The 19,426-nt window shown below is 39.6% G+C and overlaps 1 protein-coding gene across 8 annotated transcripts in view; it reads left to right on the top strand.

The window, feature by feature from the left end:
- Window positions 1-19,196, top strand: part of pde1cb (phosphodiesterase 1C, calmodulin-dependent b) — a 103,006-nt gene extending 83,810 nt beyond the window's left edge. For 4 of the 8 annotated variants that reach the window (XM_084368437.1, XM_084368439.1, XM_084368441.1 and 1 more), the window contains 11 exons: window positions 2,248-2,348; window positions 3,605-3,733; window positions 4,254-4,355; window positions 7,767-7,790; window positions 8,800-8,920; window positions 9,967-10,048; window positions 11,457-11,577; window positions 13,351-13,526; window positions 14,349-14,582; window positions 14,980-15,042; window positions 15,750-19,196. In XM_084368437.1, coding sequence (XP_084224563.1) covers window positions 2,248-2,348; window positions 3,605-3,733; window positions 4,254-4,355; window positions 7,767-7,790; window positions 8,800-8,920; window positions 9,967-10,048; window positions 11,457-11,577; window positions 13,351-13,526; window positions 14,349-14,582; window positions 14,980-15,042; window positions 15,750-15,766 — 1,170 coding nt within the window. In that variant the 3' untranslated portion in view covers window positions 15,767-19,196. The remainder of the gene's footprint in view (window positions 1-2,247; window positions 2,349-3,604; window positions 3,734-4,253; window positions 4,356-7,766; window positions 7,791-8,799; window positions 8,921-9,966; window positions 10,049-11,456; window positions 11,578-13,350; window positions 13,527-14,348; window positions 14,583-14,979; window positions 15,043-15,749) is intronic. The other 4 variants (XM_084368438.1, XM_084368440.1, XM_084368444.1 and 1 more) reach the window with 1 other exon arrangement.
- Window positions 19,197-19,426: the final 230 nt, after the last annotated feature.

Below are 19,426 nucleotides of genomic sequence, written 5' to 3'. Positions count from 1 at the left end.
TCTTGCTCTCACACATCCACCCACAACCCCCCTAAAGTCTTAATGACTCCCCCATCCCCCCATTGTTGATTAGTCACCAATATCGACTGGGCTTTCTGAGCTAAATCCCCACTCTGTGTATATGAGTGCACTCACATCTCAGAGGAAAATGCCTACTCACAGGTGTTGAGTATGCTGCATGTACTCAGAGATGTGCCATAAATCAAAGCACATATATGCACACACACATGCAGGTACAGTCCATATTATTAGCATTATTTTGGCCACTAATGCTCATATGATGAAATACGATTTTCACATTTACTGTTTAAGATGAGTAGTTCATTAATGCTCTTGATTCTGTTCATTTCAATACTACTTTTTGATTAAACTCATTCATCAACAACTTTTCCCATGGCAAAGACAAACACAAGGTCACTAAAATGGAATTTGAACATTAAAAGCTAGTAGAAGGAATCTCGAGATTGCAGGTTTTGTTTTTTGTTTTTGTTTTTTCAAATAACCGCTGAATCCAGATCTCCCTCTTGGCATTGGATGGTTGCTCATTTCTCTTCCTGTGCTACTGAATCATCTTTCTAGTGACACACCAACAGTGCTAAAGCCTGAAAGTAGTTGCACCTTGTGGCTTGCACACATACTCATCACTACAGGCCAAGCCACCTCAAAAACGCTTTGGAAAAGCTTTTCTTGCTTGTCATGAATGTGTGCGCAATGGACCATCATATGTAACTATTGAAAAAAGGCATTGTGAACCAGGTTGAACCATACCTGTACCATAGGAAAACAATGGTTTAGCTAGCGACAGGTCTCTGTGTGATCGCCTCTGTTGCTGTAGGAATAATGCAGATACACAACATATTTGCAGCACACAATTGAGTCAGGTGTTGTTAATTTTGAATGACTCGATGCCAGTTTATTGAGGTGATATGCCAGGCAGTACTAAGCGGTCAAGTACTTTGTTTTCATGTAAATCCTAGTGTACAAACTTCTAAAAACACTTTTGCAACAATTACAGAATCACATCAACACCTCTCTGATCTCACAGAGATCTTTTATCATAAAATCGACTGGATTAAATCTTACCTGAAAACTATTCATTATTGGTCTTGACTAAAATACATAGATTTTTGTCAACTAATTTTTTAATGACTAAAATGTTCACGGTTTTAGTCAACTGGACTCAAGATGGTTGACAAAATGAACACTAATATGTACGGTAAACTTGAAGCTATCACCAGCAGCTTGGTGTTTATGTTTAGTTAAGCATGGCTTGGAATTAAGACTGGGAACAGGGGGAAACAGGTAGCCTCGCTCTGTCTGGACATCAATAAATCTACCTCCCAGCACCTATAGAGGCTCAGTGATTAACACATTTAGTTTGTAGTTTTACAGGGAGTTATGTGCTAACCAAGCTAGCTGTTTCACCTGTTTTTTCAGTCTTTGTGCTGAGCTTAGTCAACCAGATTCTGGCTGTAGTTTCATAGTTAACGTACAGCCATGAGAGTGGTGTTGATCTTCTCAGCTATCTTTTTCCGAGAAAACAGATCAGCCCAATTCACAAAATGTGAAGTTATTCCTTTAAGAGTTGCTGCTACTTTGACATCATCCTCTTCTTTTCTGTTGTCACAAATCGTGCCTAAAAGGGTTAGACTTAAATAGGAACGCATGATGTGTATTCTCACCTTGTAACAGCATTAACTCGTAATAAAATTACAGAGAGCATGACTTTTCATTTATATTTGGTAACAGTGACAAACAAGACTGAGACGGAAAGGGAAAGAGTAAGGAGGAGTGTTAAAGTGACAGTTGTGAAATGTGATTTTCAATAGAGCTTGTCTTATCTAAAGTTTCCTTTTTGTCTCACTGACCTTTCCTCCATCTTCTCCTCCCCATTTGTCTCCTTCCATCCCTGCGTGTAATGTATTCCTCTTGCCAAACACCTCTCTCTGCATCCTTTATATCACTTTTCTCCACTACATGTTTACGACGTGATAAACCATTCCCTGTTTTTCCCCTTTTTCCATTCACTGGCTTCTCATTTCTCTTCTCTAATTTCTATCCATTCTTTCCTCCTGTGTCGCTGTCTTTTCCATCTCGGTGATCCCCTCCTCAAAACCCTTCCCTCTTCTATATATGTCTCTTAATATCCCCCTCCTCCTCCCTTATCTTCACCTCCCCTTGCTCCCTCACACCACACGTCTTCCATCTCTCCATCCTCTTCTTCTTCTCCTCACCCTCTCCCTCCAGCATTGGTTGACTGAGCTTGAGATCTTTGCCATGATCTTTGCGGCGGCAGTGCACGACTACGAGCACACGGGGACCACAAACAACTTCCACATTCAGACAAGGTAATGGATCATAAAATAAAAAATGCATGGCACCGACTCGCCCAATCAATGTTTTCATTTACAGGAAGGTGGCTTTACATTGACACTGAGATCGCCTGCAGTGCTGTAATAACACTCAGGCAGGAGGTCCAAATGAGCTCCATGCCCTTAAGAATTTGAGTCGGCGAGAACACATTGTAACTTTTGTTCTAATGATAATTAGGAAAGTTTCTTATTTTGTTGACTTTGTCTTTACACCCTCTTCATTCTTAAATATATCCTGATTTTTGTACTAAAACTTTTTTTGAATCTTTTCTCGACAGCACTGCAGAAAAGATTACAGAGTCCTTTAATTCAGAAAGCTGAACTTTACATAAATAATGTTTTCCAGATACATGTTTTTCTATACATGACACATGTTGGAGAAGGAAACATTCCTGTTAATTTCATGTATTTTTACTCTCACTGGACCAGATAGTTATTGAATCTTGATTTGTACAAGTTTTGTGCTAGCGGTGGTCAATATTCAGCAACATGCTGTCTGAGGGTCTGAACCTCTGCTTAGTAATTTTTCTGTTATGTACATAGAGTATTCGTAGGTATAGTAGGGATGCATGATATATTTTGGGCCGATAATTTAGCGGGCTGAAATATATCATGCATCCCTACAGTATTGGGAAGTTGCTATATAACAATATCTGTGAAATTATAGCTGATAAATGGAGCCGATAATACAAGCAAGCATCTACACACTCCGATACAGTAGGTGGCAGCATGCTCCTTTGAAGTTGGTTTGCAATCCATCAGTAAACACAAAGAAGAAGAAGATGCACACCGTTGTCGCGCTCATAACATCAAATTGCTGCACTTGCCATTTTAAATTGTATGTCTTTGCTCATTACATTTTAGCTTTCCTTGCCCTCAGGTGTAGATTAGGACCTTTATGAAAATGTTAAATTATAGGCTATTGCTATCAGCTGAAAAAAATCAATATTGTGCATCGCTAATATACCCATCTTGAGCTTTTTCCTGCCTTTTTTGTTGATTTTTGAAAGTCTCTCCTTGTACAATGGACCTCCTTAAAATTAAAACAAATAATTAAGACCATAGTTATTCTCACATTTAGCAGGTCAGAGTTCAGCCATATTGAAGTCTGTGCAAAGAGGGCGAGAGTTGGTGTACTTATTGCATTCATGATCAAGTCACACATTTTTCTTTCAGCTGTTCTTTTCATTATAGATTTCTTTATAGACTATTGCTTTCTATTTCTTTGACAGGTCAGACACAGCTATCCTGTACAATGACCGCTCAGTGTTGGAGAGTCACCATGTCAGTGCAGCCTACCGCCTGCTGCAGGACGATGATGAGATGAACATCCTCTACAACCTCTCCAAGGATGACTGGAGGTCAGTGAGGCAGATACTTCGATGGACAAGGGAAAGGGAGACAGAGATGAAAGAGCTGAGTGACAGCAAAGGGAAATAAATCTCAGAGATGTAATAGAGAACAGCTAGAGACAGTGAAGAGGCAGACATGACTGGCGGTAACCACACAGGTCCAGCAGAACAGTTTTACAATCTACACATCACCTGTTTAAAGCCCAAAGTGAATTTCCCTTTTGTTTTTCAAGATTAACAATTTTGCTCTGTGGAGTAAAAATCAGAAAAGTTCACGGTCCATCAACTTTGTACTAAATGGAAGCGTTACGTGTGATAATATATTAAAGCAGACAGCTGCAATCCGAGTACTCACGGTATAAGCTGAGACTTGTCAGAGCAGATATTATAAATAGCTCTCAGAAACTGTGTTGGCTGCCTTCATTTACTTTAGCGACTTCCGAAATAAGTCGGCTTTTATTACCTGTGAGTTTGACAGTTCATTATACAGCACATGGCTCATGTTTTCCTCTCCTCTGTTTCCACCCAGAGAGCTGCGGGCTCTGGTGGTGGAGATGGTGCTGGCTACAGACATGTCCTGCCACTTCCAGCAGGTGAAGGCCATGAAGAATTTCCTACAACAGCCGGAGGGGTCAGTTCCCTTTTTCTCTCACTACTGTTCACACTCCCTGCCCCGACCCAGCAATTTACATCCTCATTAACCCTGCCATCACATCACTGTTCACCCACCACCCGTTGTTTACAACCAAATTAACCCTGCCCTGAAGGGTGCAAAAAACATTCATGTTTGTATCAAATGGACAACAGGATGGTATCTGTTGCTCAAAGTTGTAGTTTGTTACAGAATAGTACCAAATATCATGCATTACACAGTACAGGCATAAAGTAGGGTATTGCTTCAGGCCCTCTTAGGCACAAACACAAGATATTTTTTGTTTCTGTGCTGGCAGTTTGCAGCAGAGTTATGGTGCAGTCGCATTGGGTTTGGCATGATGAATGTATTTGCACACTGCAGTAAAAAACAGCCGGTGGTAGAAATATTGCTGGCAGGTTTGCTGGCATACAGTAGTCTGCTACAGCGAAGATGACCAGCTAGAAAGCATTCCACAAACTATTTTTTTTTTTTTTTTTTACACACTTGTAGCTCTGCTTGTAGTCTGCAATACATCCACATAAACAGAAATGCTTGCTCACCACTTATAGCTGTTAGTAGTTGAGTTTTGGCAAATCTATTATATCCATATATAATTCAGAGGGTTTGCTGGCGGACTTCAGGTGATCTGATAAGAAAGGAAAAGAAGAGGATTGCTCTTTAGGATTGAGCTTTAGTTTCCCCAGTAAACACACCGCCCTCTTCGCCTTCTCCTTTTTTTGTAATTGATAGATTTTTGGCATGGATTTATTGTTGAAAGTGCAGGTATTGAACTTTGTCCTCTGAATCTTGATCTTTCTAAAGCCAGATGCTCAGGGCAGAGCTAGTGGCAGTATTCTGCAGGTTAACAGACACAGAATATGAGGGGAGTCCCCTCAGTAAATGATCCCGAATGTGGATCTCAAAATCTCGTGATCACAGGTTTTCCTCCTCGTCTTAAAGCATTTCCCAAGAACAGCTGTATTATCTGCTTCATCTTCTGAGTACTTCTTTAAAGTATAATTAGATCATTTTGCCAAAAAGCCTGCCAAAAAGTAGCTGACAGCTTCCTTTCTGTCTCTGTCTTTTACGTGGCGGACCCTCAAGAGTCTCACTTTGTAAAGCAGGCATCCTGCAAATTAAAAACATAAAAGATCATATAAAGAATACAAAATATTCTCAAATTCAACAATTTAAATTCCAGCCAGCCTGAAGGAAGACGAGGCCAAGTGTATTTGGAACAGGAGGTGAATATGTTTCCGTCAAAATAATTGATTTATTTGCTGCACTCGAGGTTATGAGGCTACAGCCTTTCTTTTTGCATATTTTGAGCACAGCACCCTCTACAGTGACTGACAGCTGGTGCACCTCTACATGCAGACAGACAGCTGCCGTTGGCGAACAGAAAAAAAAAGAGAGCTATCAAGCAAACTATCATATGACGTGATGAGTCATCAGTGCTATAGTGGCTGCAACACTGAGGAGAAGGCTGGAGGAAACGCTTTGACCTTCCTGCTATTCCTTTCCCTGTGATAAAGCACAGGAGAGAGAACTGCTGCGACAGCAGTGATATGGAGATAAGCAGCTTCCTGAGAACAGATGTAGGAATCAACAATATTAAGCTTCCTATACTGTATTTGTGAGTAGGCCTACTGGTAGAATGAGACACACCAGTTTTTAGTGAATACAGCGGAGGTTTTTTTCAATAGCTTCCAGGTCATTTGAGCCATCGACTCAAAATCACTAACAAAATGTCTGGTTATACTGGTAGAATGAGACACATCAGCTTTTTATTGGGTTTCAGTGGAACTTCTATTTTTCATGAATATTTTAAGAAAAATCACCATTTTTAGTGAATACACCCGCCGTTTTTTTTCAATAGCTTCCAGGTCCTTTGAGCCATCGACTCAAAATTAATGCCAAAATGTCTTGTTATACTGGTAGAATGAGACGCACCAGTTTTTATTGGATTTCAGTGGAATTTCTATATTTCATGATTATTTTGATGAAAAAATCACCATTTTTTATGAAAACATCAGCCGTTTTTGGCTGGTCATTTGAGCCATCGACTCAAAATCAGTGCTGAGTGCTGACTGGAAGGTAATCATAAAGCTACGGCATAGGACACACACACGGGCACACGAATGAGAGATTGCAGTCTCCAGGAAGCTATACTGCTGAATAGACTCTAATGTGAAGTAATTTCAAACCAGTGTGCTCCAGGCCTGCTTAGAGTGCACTTTAAGACCCAATCTGCCACAAATGGAATGATGGGAAATTTGAGCTAGTCTTTCTCACCTCTGTTTGACCTTGTGTCGTGTGTGTTTGTACTGTATGTGTGTCTGTGTTTTCATTTGTGTGCCTATTTTCCATATTGGTGTGTGTCTGTCCAATCATGCTTCAGTCCATTAAACATGATATTTTGATATGGTTATCAGATATCTCAGACACCACTGCTGTTTGATGAGGTGAGATGAAGCATCTTCACACTGTGTAGAAAACCGATTAGCCTAAATGACGCCGTGTGATGAAAGGGGGACTGGCTGTGCATGTGTGTTTTTATGCACATGTTAAGCGGAGACACTGCAGGTAAAAACATTGTTAATGTGCTTGTCAGTTTTGAGATTTTGGGCTGTTTTGCTTTCATAATATGTCCAAAATACATATTAAGGTGTTTAGTGTATTTTAGACATTTCCTCTGGAAATGTATGCAAATTAACATAACGTTGATTAAAAGGTCTCGTCTGAATATTCAAATATGCAATGCAAAAGCCTGATTTAACATTTTTACTCCTAAAAAAACATTGACTCTAAAACATCAACAAAATGAAACATCAATTTTGAATCTGGCTTTATCTAATCTACAGAATTCAGAAAACTAATCAACTGGGGAAGTTTCATGGTGATAGCTATTAGTTAAAATGTTTATCCTATTCCCCTGTAGTGTCTCCCCCACGTCAGCATCCGTTTAATCATCCGAGTCTAATTTGGTCTCGCACGGACCTCCACTTCTCTTTTGTCACCTTCCAATCTCCTCCCAGCTGTTCTGTAGTAACTGTTTGTCTCTGTGCCCAGGCATAGTAACATCATATAGATGTTGTAAAACTTCTACCTCTTTTCCTGTGGTGGTGTCTCGCTTAAAGTGTTGGCTACACTGCTACACTCCCCCCCACGAATATAAAAGAGTACAGATAAAAGGTTCCGGCTGTGTCCGTACGCCTAATGTTGAGCATAAATGAGCCTTCAGTAGTTTGACAGTTTGAGGGAGCCTCCATGAGATCAAGTCAATTTTTTATCATCACAACACTTAAAGGATGTTTGTTTTATTGTCAATAAATCACTTGAAAAGCCAAAACAAACAATGAATTGATCACAATAATACAATAATAAGTATTGTCCTCTTTTCCATAGAGCTCCATTGTTGGCCAAATGCAGGTAAAAAAGTGTATAGTGTATGACATGTTTCTTTATTACCATGAACACAAACACATTAGTTTACAGTATTTTGAGTCAGTCGCACATACACCATCCTGCTGTCAGAACACTCACTACTAAATGTGTGTTATTCCAACGCTGAAAAAAGGTCCCAAAAATGCATTATTTACTCCTGCTGTAGGAATATTTGTTTTAAGAAATTAACAAATGAAAGAAACTACATATTTGTCAGCCATTCAGACAGATTTAAGTCTTCAGTTGGAACCAGCAGGCTGAGTATCATAGACAGGGGTTGGGAAGTCAAAAAGAGATGGAGTAACACATTGTTGCTCTTGTTTTTTTCATGGGATTTGTTGCCAATATGAAATACACACCATATCAACAGCTTTTTCATTTAAATAAAAAATGTTTTGAGAGTAAGTGCATCTTACAGTATCCTAAAATAATAAGAATATTAGAATTCAAACATAATTGCAAGTCAAAAACGTAACTGTACCACAGGTAGAGGACAATTTATCCATCACACATTACAATGCTCAAGGTAGATACATTTTTACTGCAGCAGAAACCCCTGAAACTAGGCAGTATCATACTGTGCAGAACTAATGTCTATAAGAAAAGAATCCCCCCTCTTGGACTTTTGAAAGTTTCATCACGCTGTTCTTGTCAAAACAGTCAATTTTTGTAGACATATCTGCAACTGTGCAACATTATTTTCCATTTTTTGTATGACCGACCCTACCAGTCTTCAGGGACTCTTGGAAATGTTCTTGTTTTCTTCCCCTGATTTGTATTTTTCAATAACCTTCATCCAGACTTGCCCTCAACATGTACTTTTTGTCAGGAAATTGACTAGGCAGAGATTCAACAGATATCGGATATCATTTACTTTGACATGTTTTTCTGTGGAAAAATAAGACACAGCACACAAATATGATTCATTAAAATGAAAAATGAATGAATTGCACTTACTTTAGTTTTGAAATTGTGTATCTGCTCTATTTTGCAGACTTGACAAGCCCAAAGCCCTGTCCCTGCTGCTGCACACAGCAGACATCAGCCACCCGGCCAAAAGTTGGGACCTCCACCACCGCTGGACCACCTCCCTACTGGAGGAGTTCTTCAGACAGGTGAGTGGGTTTACCTGGTAGGTCACAAAGTGAATCATGAGAGGCTGGTCCAGTGAAGATGTGAGGCTCAGATGCATGTAGAGAGAACATGGCATGTTTTTAACTTCTCACTTACAAAAAGCTACGATGGACTGTACACTCGATTGACCGTTAATGAGGTAGACATATATGACATGCCTGCAATAAATCTAATATTTTGTCCACTTTCACTTTTTTTATGGTGATGGAGGTAGACTAATTATAAGAAAAACGACCCTTAAATTACGCCTGTGCTCTTCCTGCTTTGTGAAAATAGCCGGAAGAGCTCCATGTGCTGGTGTATAGGGTTGCACTGCGAGCTGGATGTCAAAAAGAACAATTTTTTTTTTCAGTTTAGTCCCATGTTTGTCCGTATGTATTTTTTTCTTTGAAACAGTTTGAGTGTTACGCCAAGAATTAAATAACAATGATATTAGTGAGCGATTATTTTGATATGGTGCTTTGGCACAACTCTACCCCCCAAAGCACTTTTCATCAGTGAGATGTACAGTCATATTCATAAGTTAAATTGCAGGCACTCTGCTCTCTGTCACTTTTAAAAAATGATGCCATGACAGAGTGCCGCAGCATTGATAAAACAATGCATTTGACTATAAATAATAACTGTGTATAAGTCTCAGCAAGAAGGACAGACGTTAAACTGGTTCAACATTGCTTTTGTCTCCTTCATTATTAATCCACATTGTTCTCATTATCAGTGCTATTGTTATTGTGGCTGCTGTCACAAGGCCTTTGTCTCTCGGGATATGAATTGCCGATAAATAGCTTCTCCAAAAGAACATTGCCTCCCGACTACACATCTCATCTGTTTGTGACAAATCAGTAGAGAAAATGAAACACATTTGTGGCCCAAAAGCACTCAGGGCGGGGGCCAGACTAATCCAAAGCCTGTTGATAGAAGTGTGAGCATATGGTGGACTGTATTCTGGTGGTGTGGTGCAGCGGCGTGTGTGTGTTTTTGTAGAGACTGAGAATGATTTTGACTGAGGATACTGATGTGGTTCCAGGGGGACAAAGAAGCAGAGCTCGGCTTGCCATTCTCTCCACTTTGCGACAGAAAATCCACAATGGTAGCACAGTCCCAGATCGGTGAGTGGCTCCTAAATACTTACACACAGAGTGTATAATGGTTTGTGTCTGCGTGGGTGTACAAGCTCTGCTCCAATGTGAGTTCACATGAGAAAAATTACTTTTTTTCTTGAAGTATTTTATCTGCACACAAGACCGTACTTATTCCTGTTCTTACATTTGTACACATTTATTTCAAACTCAAAAATAACAAAATATGATGAAGTTGGTAATGGTGGTTTAACAGACAGCATTAGAGTTCCCTTCGACAAAGATCTCTGTTTTTTGTCTAATCTTTGATTGGTTGTTCGAGTCTAGAGCTTTTTTTGGGAGAAATATTAAATATGAATAAAAAGATCAATTATAATGTTTTATTTTGTAATGTATCCATTCATTGAACTTATTTTTGTTCCTGAAAAACATGAGGAAGAGACACAACTCTTTTTCAGCCCTGAGCAGTGTTGCCTGCGAGACCAAATCCAGGGCATCAACTCATCAAAGCACTCTTGTTGCTTGTAAATCTCAAAGGATGGTTTTTATCCCTTTCAAACACTCACATGCCCACGTTTAGAGGGCACAGAACGAGGACTGTGCATTTTGTCCCCTGTCTCTAACAATAAAATTGCATTAGGAGGGGATCTCTTTGCAGCCTTTATGGACAGGAGGAACATTACAGCTACCAATAACAGTTTAAATGTACATGTGAGCATTGTTTCAAGATAGACTTAACCTAGCCTTTCATAGCTGTGAGCGCGCAGGAATAATTTAAGGTGCCCAAGAGGAGCATGTCAATGTTTTAATCTGTTCAGAACTTCTCCCATCTGCATCTTGGCAGCGGAACAATGTAATGACACTGTGAAGGGAGACTTTATTGAGAAGATCAAACTGAAACTTTAAAAGTGATAAAAACAACAGGATTTTAACAAGTGAGAGGGACAAAAGGTAACATTAATCTTTGGTTGACAGTGTTAAAACACAGACTTAAATCTGTTTGTATCTCAGATTTGAATGTTTTATAACATTATGGAAATACCTGTAATCTTATTTTTCAATTGTAAATTCCAGCATAACAGTGATTGTTGTGGACTATTGAATGCAACACAGAGGTGTACAGGTGGCAAATATTCATGTAGTTTTAGCTGGCTAACTACTTTGGTGATTTACACTGTACATGTCTGTATACAGTGTAAACAGGCATGCTGTAATCACGGTAACAACTGAGTGACAGGGTAACATGAACTCAGAGCTTCAGCCTACATTAACTGCATCGGGCTCGAGTTGGGTTTGGACATAAAAAGAACAGAACGAGTTCAGGGCATGGTTTTGGGCTTCTTTTTGTCCCAGTCTGCATTAAATAATTCAAACACCTAGATAAAGACTTTGAAAATAACTGAAGTGACATTATGTTCTTTGATGTCTTTGTCTCCAGGGTTCATAGACTTCATTGTGGTGCCCACCTTCACTGTGCTGACGGACATGATGGAGCGTATCGTCACGCCGCTCATCGACGAGGCCTCCCATTCAGGTTTTGCCGGCTTTAGACGCTCAAGGTGAGCAGCATAGACACTTAAAAGTTTGGGATCTTATGTACTGCAGAGGAGCAGGACCGACTGAAGGAAGTGGGTGACTGTATTTTAATCAAGCAGCCTGATTAATCAACGATGGAAGAAGTTACTTTTTTTTTCGACCTTTCACCTGACATAACTTAGTAACTGCTCGCTCAGTGACGTGATTAAGCCTCCGCAGCGCCTCTGCAATAACAGCATATCTAATCAGAGTATTGAGTACGGCAGATGAGTCTTCCATGAGTAATCCATTTCTGTGCGTGGAAATGTCTCCACCTTTCATCAGGCAGAGCCAAACACCTTGAAATTGATATTTTGGAGATGCTAGTCGAGTTAGCTTCTCCATCCCTGATCAGGACTGGGCCTCAGTGCTGGATCGGCATACACAATAGCCTCTGGAGATACAAAAGGAAGTGATCTTGTATCTACTGGCTTAATTACTTGGCTCAGTGCTTTTCCTCCAGCCACGTATTAAATCAGTTTGTGTATGCTTTGAAACCAACCAAATAGGAAAGTACATTCCACTTGTTCTTACGTTACTAATATTTAAACTAACCGGAGAAAGATAATTTCTTATTTGTTTAAAGTTAAAGTATTTTAAAGTGAGCTTATTAGAAAATGAAGCAGTTCTCTGGGAGTCTGGCACTGCATCTTCTGTTGCACCTGCACATCAGTATCAGCTTCCCCATTCCTCCTTAACAGCAGTCATTAGCATCATTCAGTGGGACTCCAGTCAAAGCTAACCAAGTGGAAATCTCAGATAGCGTTGCCACTTGTGCAGTCTCCTTGTCTACGTACACACCTGGGTGCTTATTGGTTTCCTTGGACTGTTTCTTTGCAGCATTTATAGCTGCTTTCAATCACCTGTAACTATGTCTGCTCTCTCTGTTTGCCTCTGGTTATCTACCCACCTTCATTTCCTCCGCTTTCAATGTGCCTCTAAATCTCTGAAAGCTGTGTTGGTTGATGGTCCACCACTTCGGTCCAGACCTAAATATCTCAATGCTTTTTTTGACGGATTGTTCTGTCATTGTACAGACATTCCTAGTACTCAGGCTATCCTGAAGATTTTGGTGATTCCCTGACTTTTTTCTCAAGGTCAACATCTGTGGTTTTGTGTGAAATACCTCAACAATCATTGGATTTATTGCCATGAAATGTCCCCCACTTTGGATTGAATTAGAATTACTTTTTTGAAAACTACAGTAATGTGTTGTTGCACTTCCATAAAGATGGAGGACTCACAAGAGACACATTTGAAAAAGAAGACTTTGAAATCAAGGCAACAGAGGGTAAAATATTCTGACTTTTAATCCCTAGTATATGTCAATTTCAAAAAACCCTGGATTCTACATTTTCTACATCATTCATCAGTCCCAACCTCTAAAATGCCCACATAAATTTTAAATTAATACACAGCATTTCTGCATTAAAATGTCTAAAAGTGTCTTTAACTTTGTTGTATATTTTGTTGAGTTGTGTACTTAAATCTTTGATTTTATTCAAGGTAACTGCATTTCATATGGTCGCCTGTCACTAACACTAACTTTCAAAGCAAAGGAGTCATTAAGATGGTGAAATTTGCTACTTTTAAAGTATACCTGCTAAGCATCAGCATTTTAGGGTTGTATTTGTGACCACGTTGGCAGTTAGCTCAAAGCATCACTGTGTCAGTACAGCTACACAGAGCTGCTTGCATGGTTGTAGACTCTACATCTTTTTTCAAATTTTAACTTCCCTTTTCATTTATCCATCCAGTCTGAACAGTATTACCTCAGATGAGGCCAAGAGGCACAGCGTGAAGAGCATGGGCTCTGACAGCAGCTCATCTGGACAAAGCTCCCTGCTGACGGTGGACATGAAAAACTTCAAGGCGTTGTGGAATGAAGAGGTTTATCAGAACAGAGAGAGGTGGAAAGCGCAGGCTTGTAAAGGTACAGTACATCCACACAGACAAAAATATCATACAGTAAAGTGGAGGTGATTTGGTGACTCAGAGAACATTAATGCTCTGGTAAAACTGATCTGTCCTAACAGATGACATCCAGAGCAGAATGGGGAAAATTGGCTTATAAAGCTCTTAGTGTCTGCAATGCTCTTAGCTTACTCAGAGAGGGATTTTGACTGACCTGTATTACTGTGGGATTTTATGGGACACACAGATCAGTATATCCACAAGTTTTATTTATTTAATTATGTTGATAACACTTTCTAATTAGTCATCCATTACAAGAGGCTTACTGTATAGGTTATAATAAATTATGATGATTAGGATGAACACCAGCCAAAGGAGCACCGATATATGGGTTGGCCGATATTACTGGCAGATATAATTGGATATATCAGTCTTGACGTACTGCTGCCTGATATGCCCATTTATGAAAACTCTTCTTTTAGAGATTATAATGCAGGAAAAGATGATTATGATCATTAATAATCATTAAATTCCCTGTTAATTACAGTTTTAGTGCAATGGTGTCATCTTAGAAGATAACTTAAAATATCCTGCCTCCATCACATATCTTTGCCACATTTGAGGTATCGTTGCAGAAAATGGCAATATCAGAATCTTTGACTTTCTTATACTCCCAAATGTTCTCCCAAGCGATGGTGGAGACCAAAAACTGAGCTTAAAGAGAGTGACTATTGTACATTGTAGCTCCATAACTACGCAATATGTAAAATGGCAGCTGTAATGTCAACCTTCTTAAATCCACACATATGCTAACCTGCCTTCACACTCCTTCCGACCTCAGAGTCAGAGGAGAGAGCTAAAAAGGAGGCGGAGGAGCAAGCCCAGCAGGAAGAGGCTATGGAGCCCGAGGAGGTCGACATAGAATCAGAACAGCCTGAACCAAAGGAGGAGACACTGGAGGGGGAGGCGCCCGAGTCGGCAGAGGCCAGCAGACCAGCAGATGGCAACACAGGGGAAACGGAGCAGGAAGCCCTGCCTGGGAGCGCCATACATAACAATCCTCCGCTGCAGAACGGTACGGCCCATAGCATGGCCTGCTTTTATAAGACATAAGGCAGTTTCTCTAAATGTGCAATATGTGCTAAAGCTACAGTGAATGCGCTGTCACGACAACTTAAGTTCCTTAAGTGTTTTAATACAGAGCCCCCGCAAGGTCCCGGTGGAAATGTCTTTCTAAAATCTTAACATCCTAAATTATTCTGTGGGTTTGAACAATGCTTGGCTGCACAGATTGAGTTTGTATTGACTGACTCACTGGCAGGTCGTTAAGGTTGAAGATGTTTTTTGACAAACTTCATAACAGAGAGAATGCTTTGAGGTTCTATTTTCTTTTTTGGATAGAGTGCATGTTTGCTCCCACTAAATTTACCTGCGTCAGTTTGCCAAATGACACGACTATTCTGACTTTTCAGGAGAGTTGTCTGAAGGAGCTGAATCTCCAGAGAGCGAAGAAAACAAGAACAAAGGAGAAGATGGTGAGTTTGTTTCTGCAGCCCACGACTATTGACGAAAAACAAACAGAAGTATCCACACTGCCAAACTAACACAGTCTAATGCAACAGTCCTGCAGTAAATCTTCATGAAGGTTATCATGAGACATGTTGATTCAACTGTACGATCATTCTGGAGGAAGAAAAGGTCTGGACAAAATAACAGAAACACTTGTCTATACCTAATAAAAGCTAAGTGACTGAAACAAGTTACTTTTGCCTCATTGTTATAATTCTGTTTACTGTGAACTTTTTTGAACTTATCTACATGGTCAGTAAATCAAATATGGGATTTTCCAGTGAAAAACACAGAGGATAACATTATAATAAATGGCTGTAACTTGCCTCGAAACGGTCAGATGTAGACACAACTTCATATGGAAGTCTAAAACATCCAAGTACATCTTTTTAAATAAAACTTCCTGAGGTTCTGTCTGAGTTCACAGTGAAAAAAACACCAAATTTTGACTGCTAAATTAATCAGACTTCAGACAAAGCAAATGTAAAATGTGGACTCTGAATGAGCCGGACTGAAAGTTAGCGTTCTAAATGATTAATCATGTGAAACAGGGGAGCACACTTGGTGTTTTCTTCAAAAGATTAAACACAGAATTATTCAACTTCCCAGGAGATTATCAGCTTGTCGATTACGATCTCATCTAAATTATTAATATTCCTGTTTTCTTTCTCAGAGGTAGCGATGGAATAAGCCAGCTCTCCCTCATCTTTGCTGCGCTGCTGTCGACCTGAACCTGCATTTACCCAAAATGGGAGAACTGACGCTAGAGGGAAGACCATTATATGGACTGTGTCGCCCTCTACAGGACACCAAGAAACTGACACCTTCACTTCCTTTTTTTTGTGTCTCAACGATCAACTGCTTCTACTTTTATGTTTCTGCTCCCACGCTCTTGTATGCAGAGCTCGTGGCTGTACCCACGTGCATTACTCCTCCCTTCCTGCTAACAGACAATACAGATGATGATTTCACGACCTTAAGATGACGGCAGAAATGGTGTAGGATGAAGAGGAGCCTTTTGAAAGACTGACACTGAAAATGTTGCTTTTCTTTTGTTTGTTTGCCAAGCGTTTACTTCACTGTAAGTCACACGTTCAACTCCAGCCACAGACATGTAGCCATTGTACAAGATTTCACTGCTGTGTTTTGCTTCTCTGTCGACACTCTGTTAGATTTTGGCGTCAAAAAATATAGTTTGGTCTTTGATGCAATTAGAGATAAGTGCAGATTTGTGGGAAATGCAAGAGGGACTTCTATAACTGCTGCACAGTATGTACAGTCTATGAGTGTGTGTGTACAGTACACTGGGTCACAGGTCTATAGCACTACTATTTTACTAGCAAGCTCTCCTTAAATAGATCCACTCTGTGTAGAGAATGTTCCCCCGTGCTTTAAGAGCTCCTAATGGGAGTCTCTTATGTTTCCTGAAGCTACATGGCTCATTCTTGTCCCATCAAAATGTTTACTTTCGTAGTGCTGTCCTCAGACATCGTGCAATTCTAATTGTGTTCCTCGCAGACAGATTCATATTGTTTTCTCGTGCGTCTTCGTCCTCTGAACTGTATATAATGAAAGTTTGTATATGTGTGGATCTGAGGTGGTGTAGAAATCCTATGATCCCACCATCAACCAACGGATATCTTATTTTTTTTTGTTTTGTTTTGTTTTTGTTTTGGATATAATGTAAGATATTGTAGTGAAAATGTCCAAACATTAGAATGCAACTGCAAACATATCATACAGACACACACACGCATACTCACACACAAATGCATTCAAGTTTTTGTAATATATAACATCTTTTTGTTTACCTTTTTGTATTTGTTTTGCATTTGTTATGTCCTCTGAATCATGCACTAGATGTGTCTAATATCCTCACAATGTACGTTGTTTCTTCGTCAAAAGACTTCTTCTTCTCGATGCCTTCTTATGTGTATTTAAGCTGTAGCAAAGAGTCAACATTGTCGCTGAATTAGAGGAAAATCTTGTATATGTACGTTGTTTTATTTTGCAGTACGGTTATGTCACGGCGGCTTCAGCTACGAGGCTGCTGGCGTAATGTTTTAATCGACGTGTTTACAGTGTGCTCGTACACCTATTAGCCAGTTGAACCCATCATGCTTCTCGTGATGCATCCGAGGCTATGAGTCCAAACTTGTATCTGCTTCTTGGGTGTTTGCCAGGTTTTTAAGGCTTCTAATGTTGTGTATAGGAGATGCAAATATTGCTTACTGTGCATATGTAACATAGTGAACCTCAGCATCGCTGGTTCAGCTTTTACTATATACTTAACTAATGTGTAATTGGAAGAAAAAAGAAGCATTTTGGCAGTATTTGCATAATATTTTCCCTTAAATTGTGCACTTTTATTTTGTTTTTCCTTCATTTCTTTGGACATGAAAGTCCCAAAATGCCAAGATAAAGTTCATGGCACATTCTTACTTATTTTAAAGTATACTGTACATGTGTATACTCATAAAAAAACAAACATATACAGGGTTAAAAAGGAGTATAATTTAACAGCTAAGAATTTATATAAAACTGTAGGAATTATTTTTTAGCCTCTTTGTTTTAATTCCCTGTTTTTATATGATAACAGGAACTTTATTACCATGCTGGGATACAAAGCATTTCATTATGTAATGTCACTGTACGCTACTTTCTACCTAAAGAATACAGTCAGTGGTTAGCAAGCCAGCTGGCTGAATGTGTGCCTATATACTTACTCTCCATTTGACACCTTTCACCTGTAGGAAAACTAATTTTGTGATGTCATTTGAAGCTGTGCCAATCCAGGTACAGCCAAACAAACCGGTTAATATCTTCCCACAATATCAGTCTTGAGTAAAGACTTTTATTTTAGACGAGTCAGCAGTTTGATGTTGCAGAAGTATTCATAATGGTATATTTTGATGTTTTTCATTTGGAGAAATCTATTTTATAGACGTTTTTTTGTTTTTCTGTACCGTTTCTGTTCCTGTTTTCGACTCTTTGACTCGACTTGATTGTCAGATCTGCTTTTGTCTCTCCTCTCTGGTTTTAATTGTTCCTTGTGTGTCTGTTTCGAGAGGTTTTACTATTCCACCAGCGCTGAAGTCGGAAAAATTCAACTGTAAATTTAAAGTGTAAGAACCAGATCGCAAATTAGATTTATAAACAGAACAAAAACAATTTGCATCTTCAAAATATCCTGCCTGATTCTTGGTGAAGCAGAATATATTTTCTGTAACGACGGACCAACACATGTACAGTCTTGTAGTTTGCTCTATCTTTCACTCGCTACTGTGATAGCCTACTGTATGAATATTTAACAAGAATTTATACCGACCATAATCAGAAACATAGCTGTATTTATGACATGTAAAGACTTCTACTCATGGTGTTTTGTAACGGTTACTATGGAACAGATTATTTGTTGTTTGTTTAACGCTTTGTTTCCTTGTTTAGCCTGAATCACTCTGTAATGACTGATCTCAAAACTGTTCTAGTGACTGAGGTTGGATGGATGTAGAGCGTGTGTGTTGTGTGTGTGTGTGTGTGTGTGTGTGTGTGTGTGTGTGTGTGGATGGGTGCGTGTGTGTGAGAAACTGCTGAGAAATACTTAATGTGCATTTCTGATCTCCTCACTGTGATCTGCTCTATGGATGAGAGTGTGACGAGGTGTGTATGTGTGTGTGTGTGAGTGTAAAGTGGGTTGTATAAAGCTGGGTAAACCACTCTCACCACCAAAAACATATATAAAAAATATTTACACACATTTGCAGATAAGCTTTTTTCCACGACAGCTGAATTTGTTCACAGATCTAAAATTATAGAAGACATATTATGAAGATCAGCTTATAAAACAGTTATTTTGGCCTTAAAACTTGATGAAACAATGGAAAATACACAATGGTGGATGGTCAGACTGTTTCAAAGCAGTAAACCGCCTCAGGTTTAACCTCCACTACATCCCCGATCAAACAGAAGGACTGAGAGAGAGAGTGTGTGTGGGTGTGTGCGTATGCATGTATGTGCATGCATGTGTGTGTCACTGTCCCATGCCGGCCAGGCGGCCGTGTGTGCCACCATGCTCTGTGACTGCACAGCTGTATCAATAAATCTGGACTCAAAGGGCTCAGATCATGTCTGCCTGTTTTCATTTCTACAACACAACTTTATGTGAGAGATTTAAAGGGGCATTTCAGCTGATTTTACACAGAAAGCTCAGTCTGCCAATCCGGGAGGGTCAGAAAAGATGAAAGCAAGTTGGAAGTGTAAGCTCTACTGTAGGGCTGCAACTACTGTCTATACTGTCTATAACCCGTCTTCACAACAGCAAAGACAATAGCTCAAAGAAAAATCTGACGA

The sequence above is a fragment of the Pagrus pagrus genome, assembly GCF_965226575.1.
Source record: "Pagrus pagrus genome assembly, chromosome: 12".
NCBI lineage: Eukaryota > Metazoa > Chordata > Actinopteri > Spariformes > Sparidae > Pagrus > Pagrus pagrus.
Note: the sequence above shows the minus strand (reverse complement) of the source record. Positions and strands in the feature narration are given on the sequence as shown.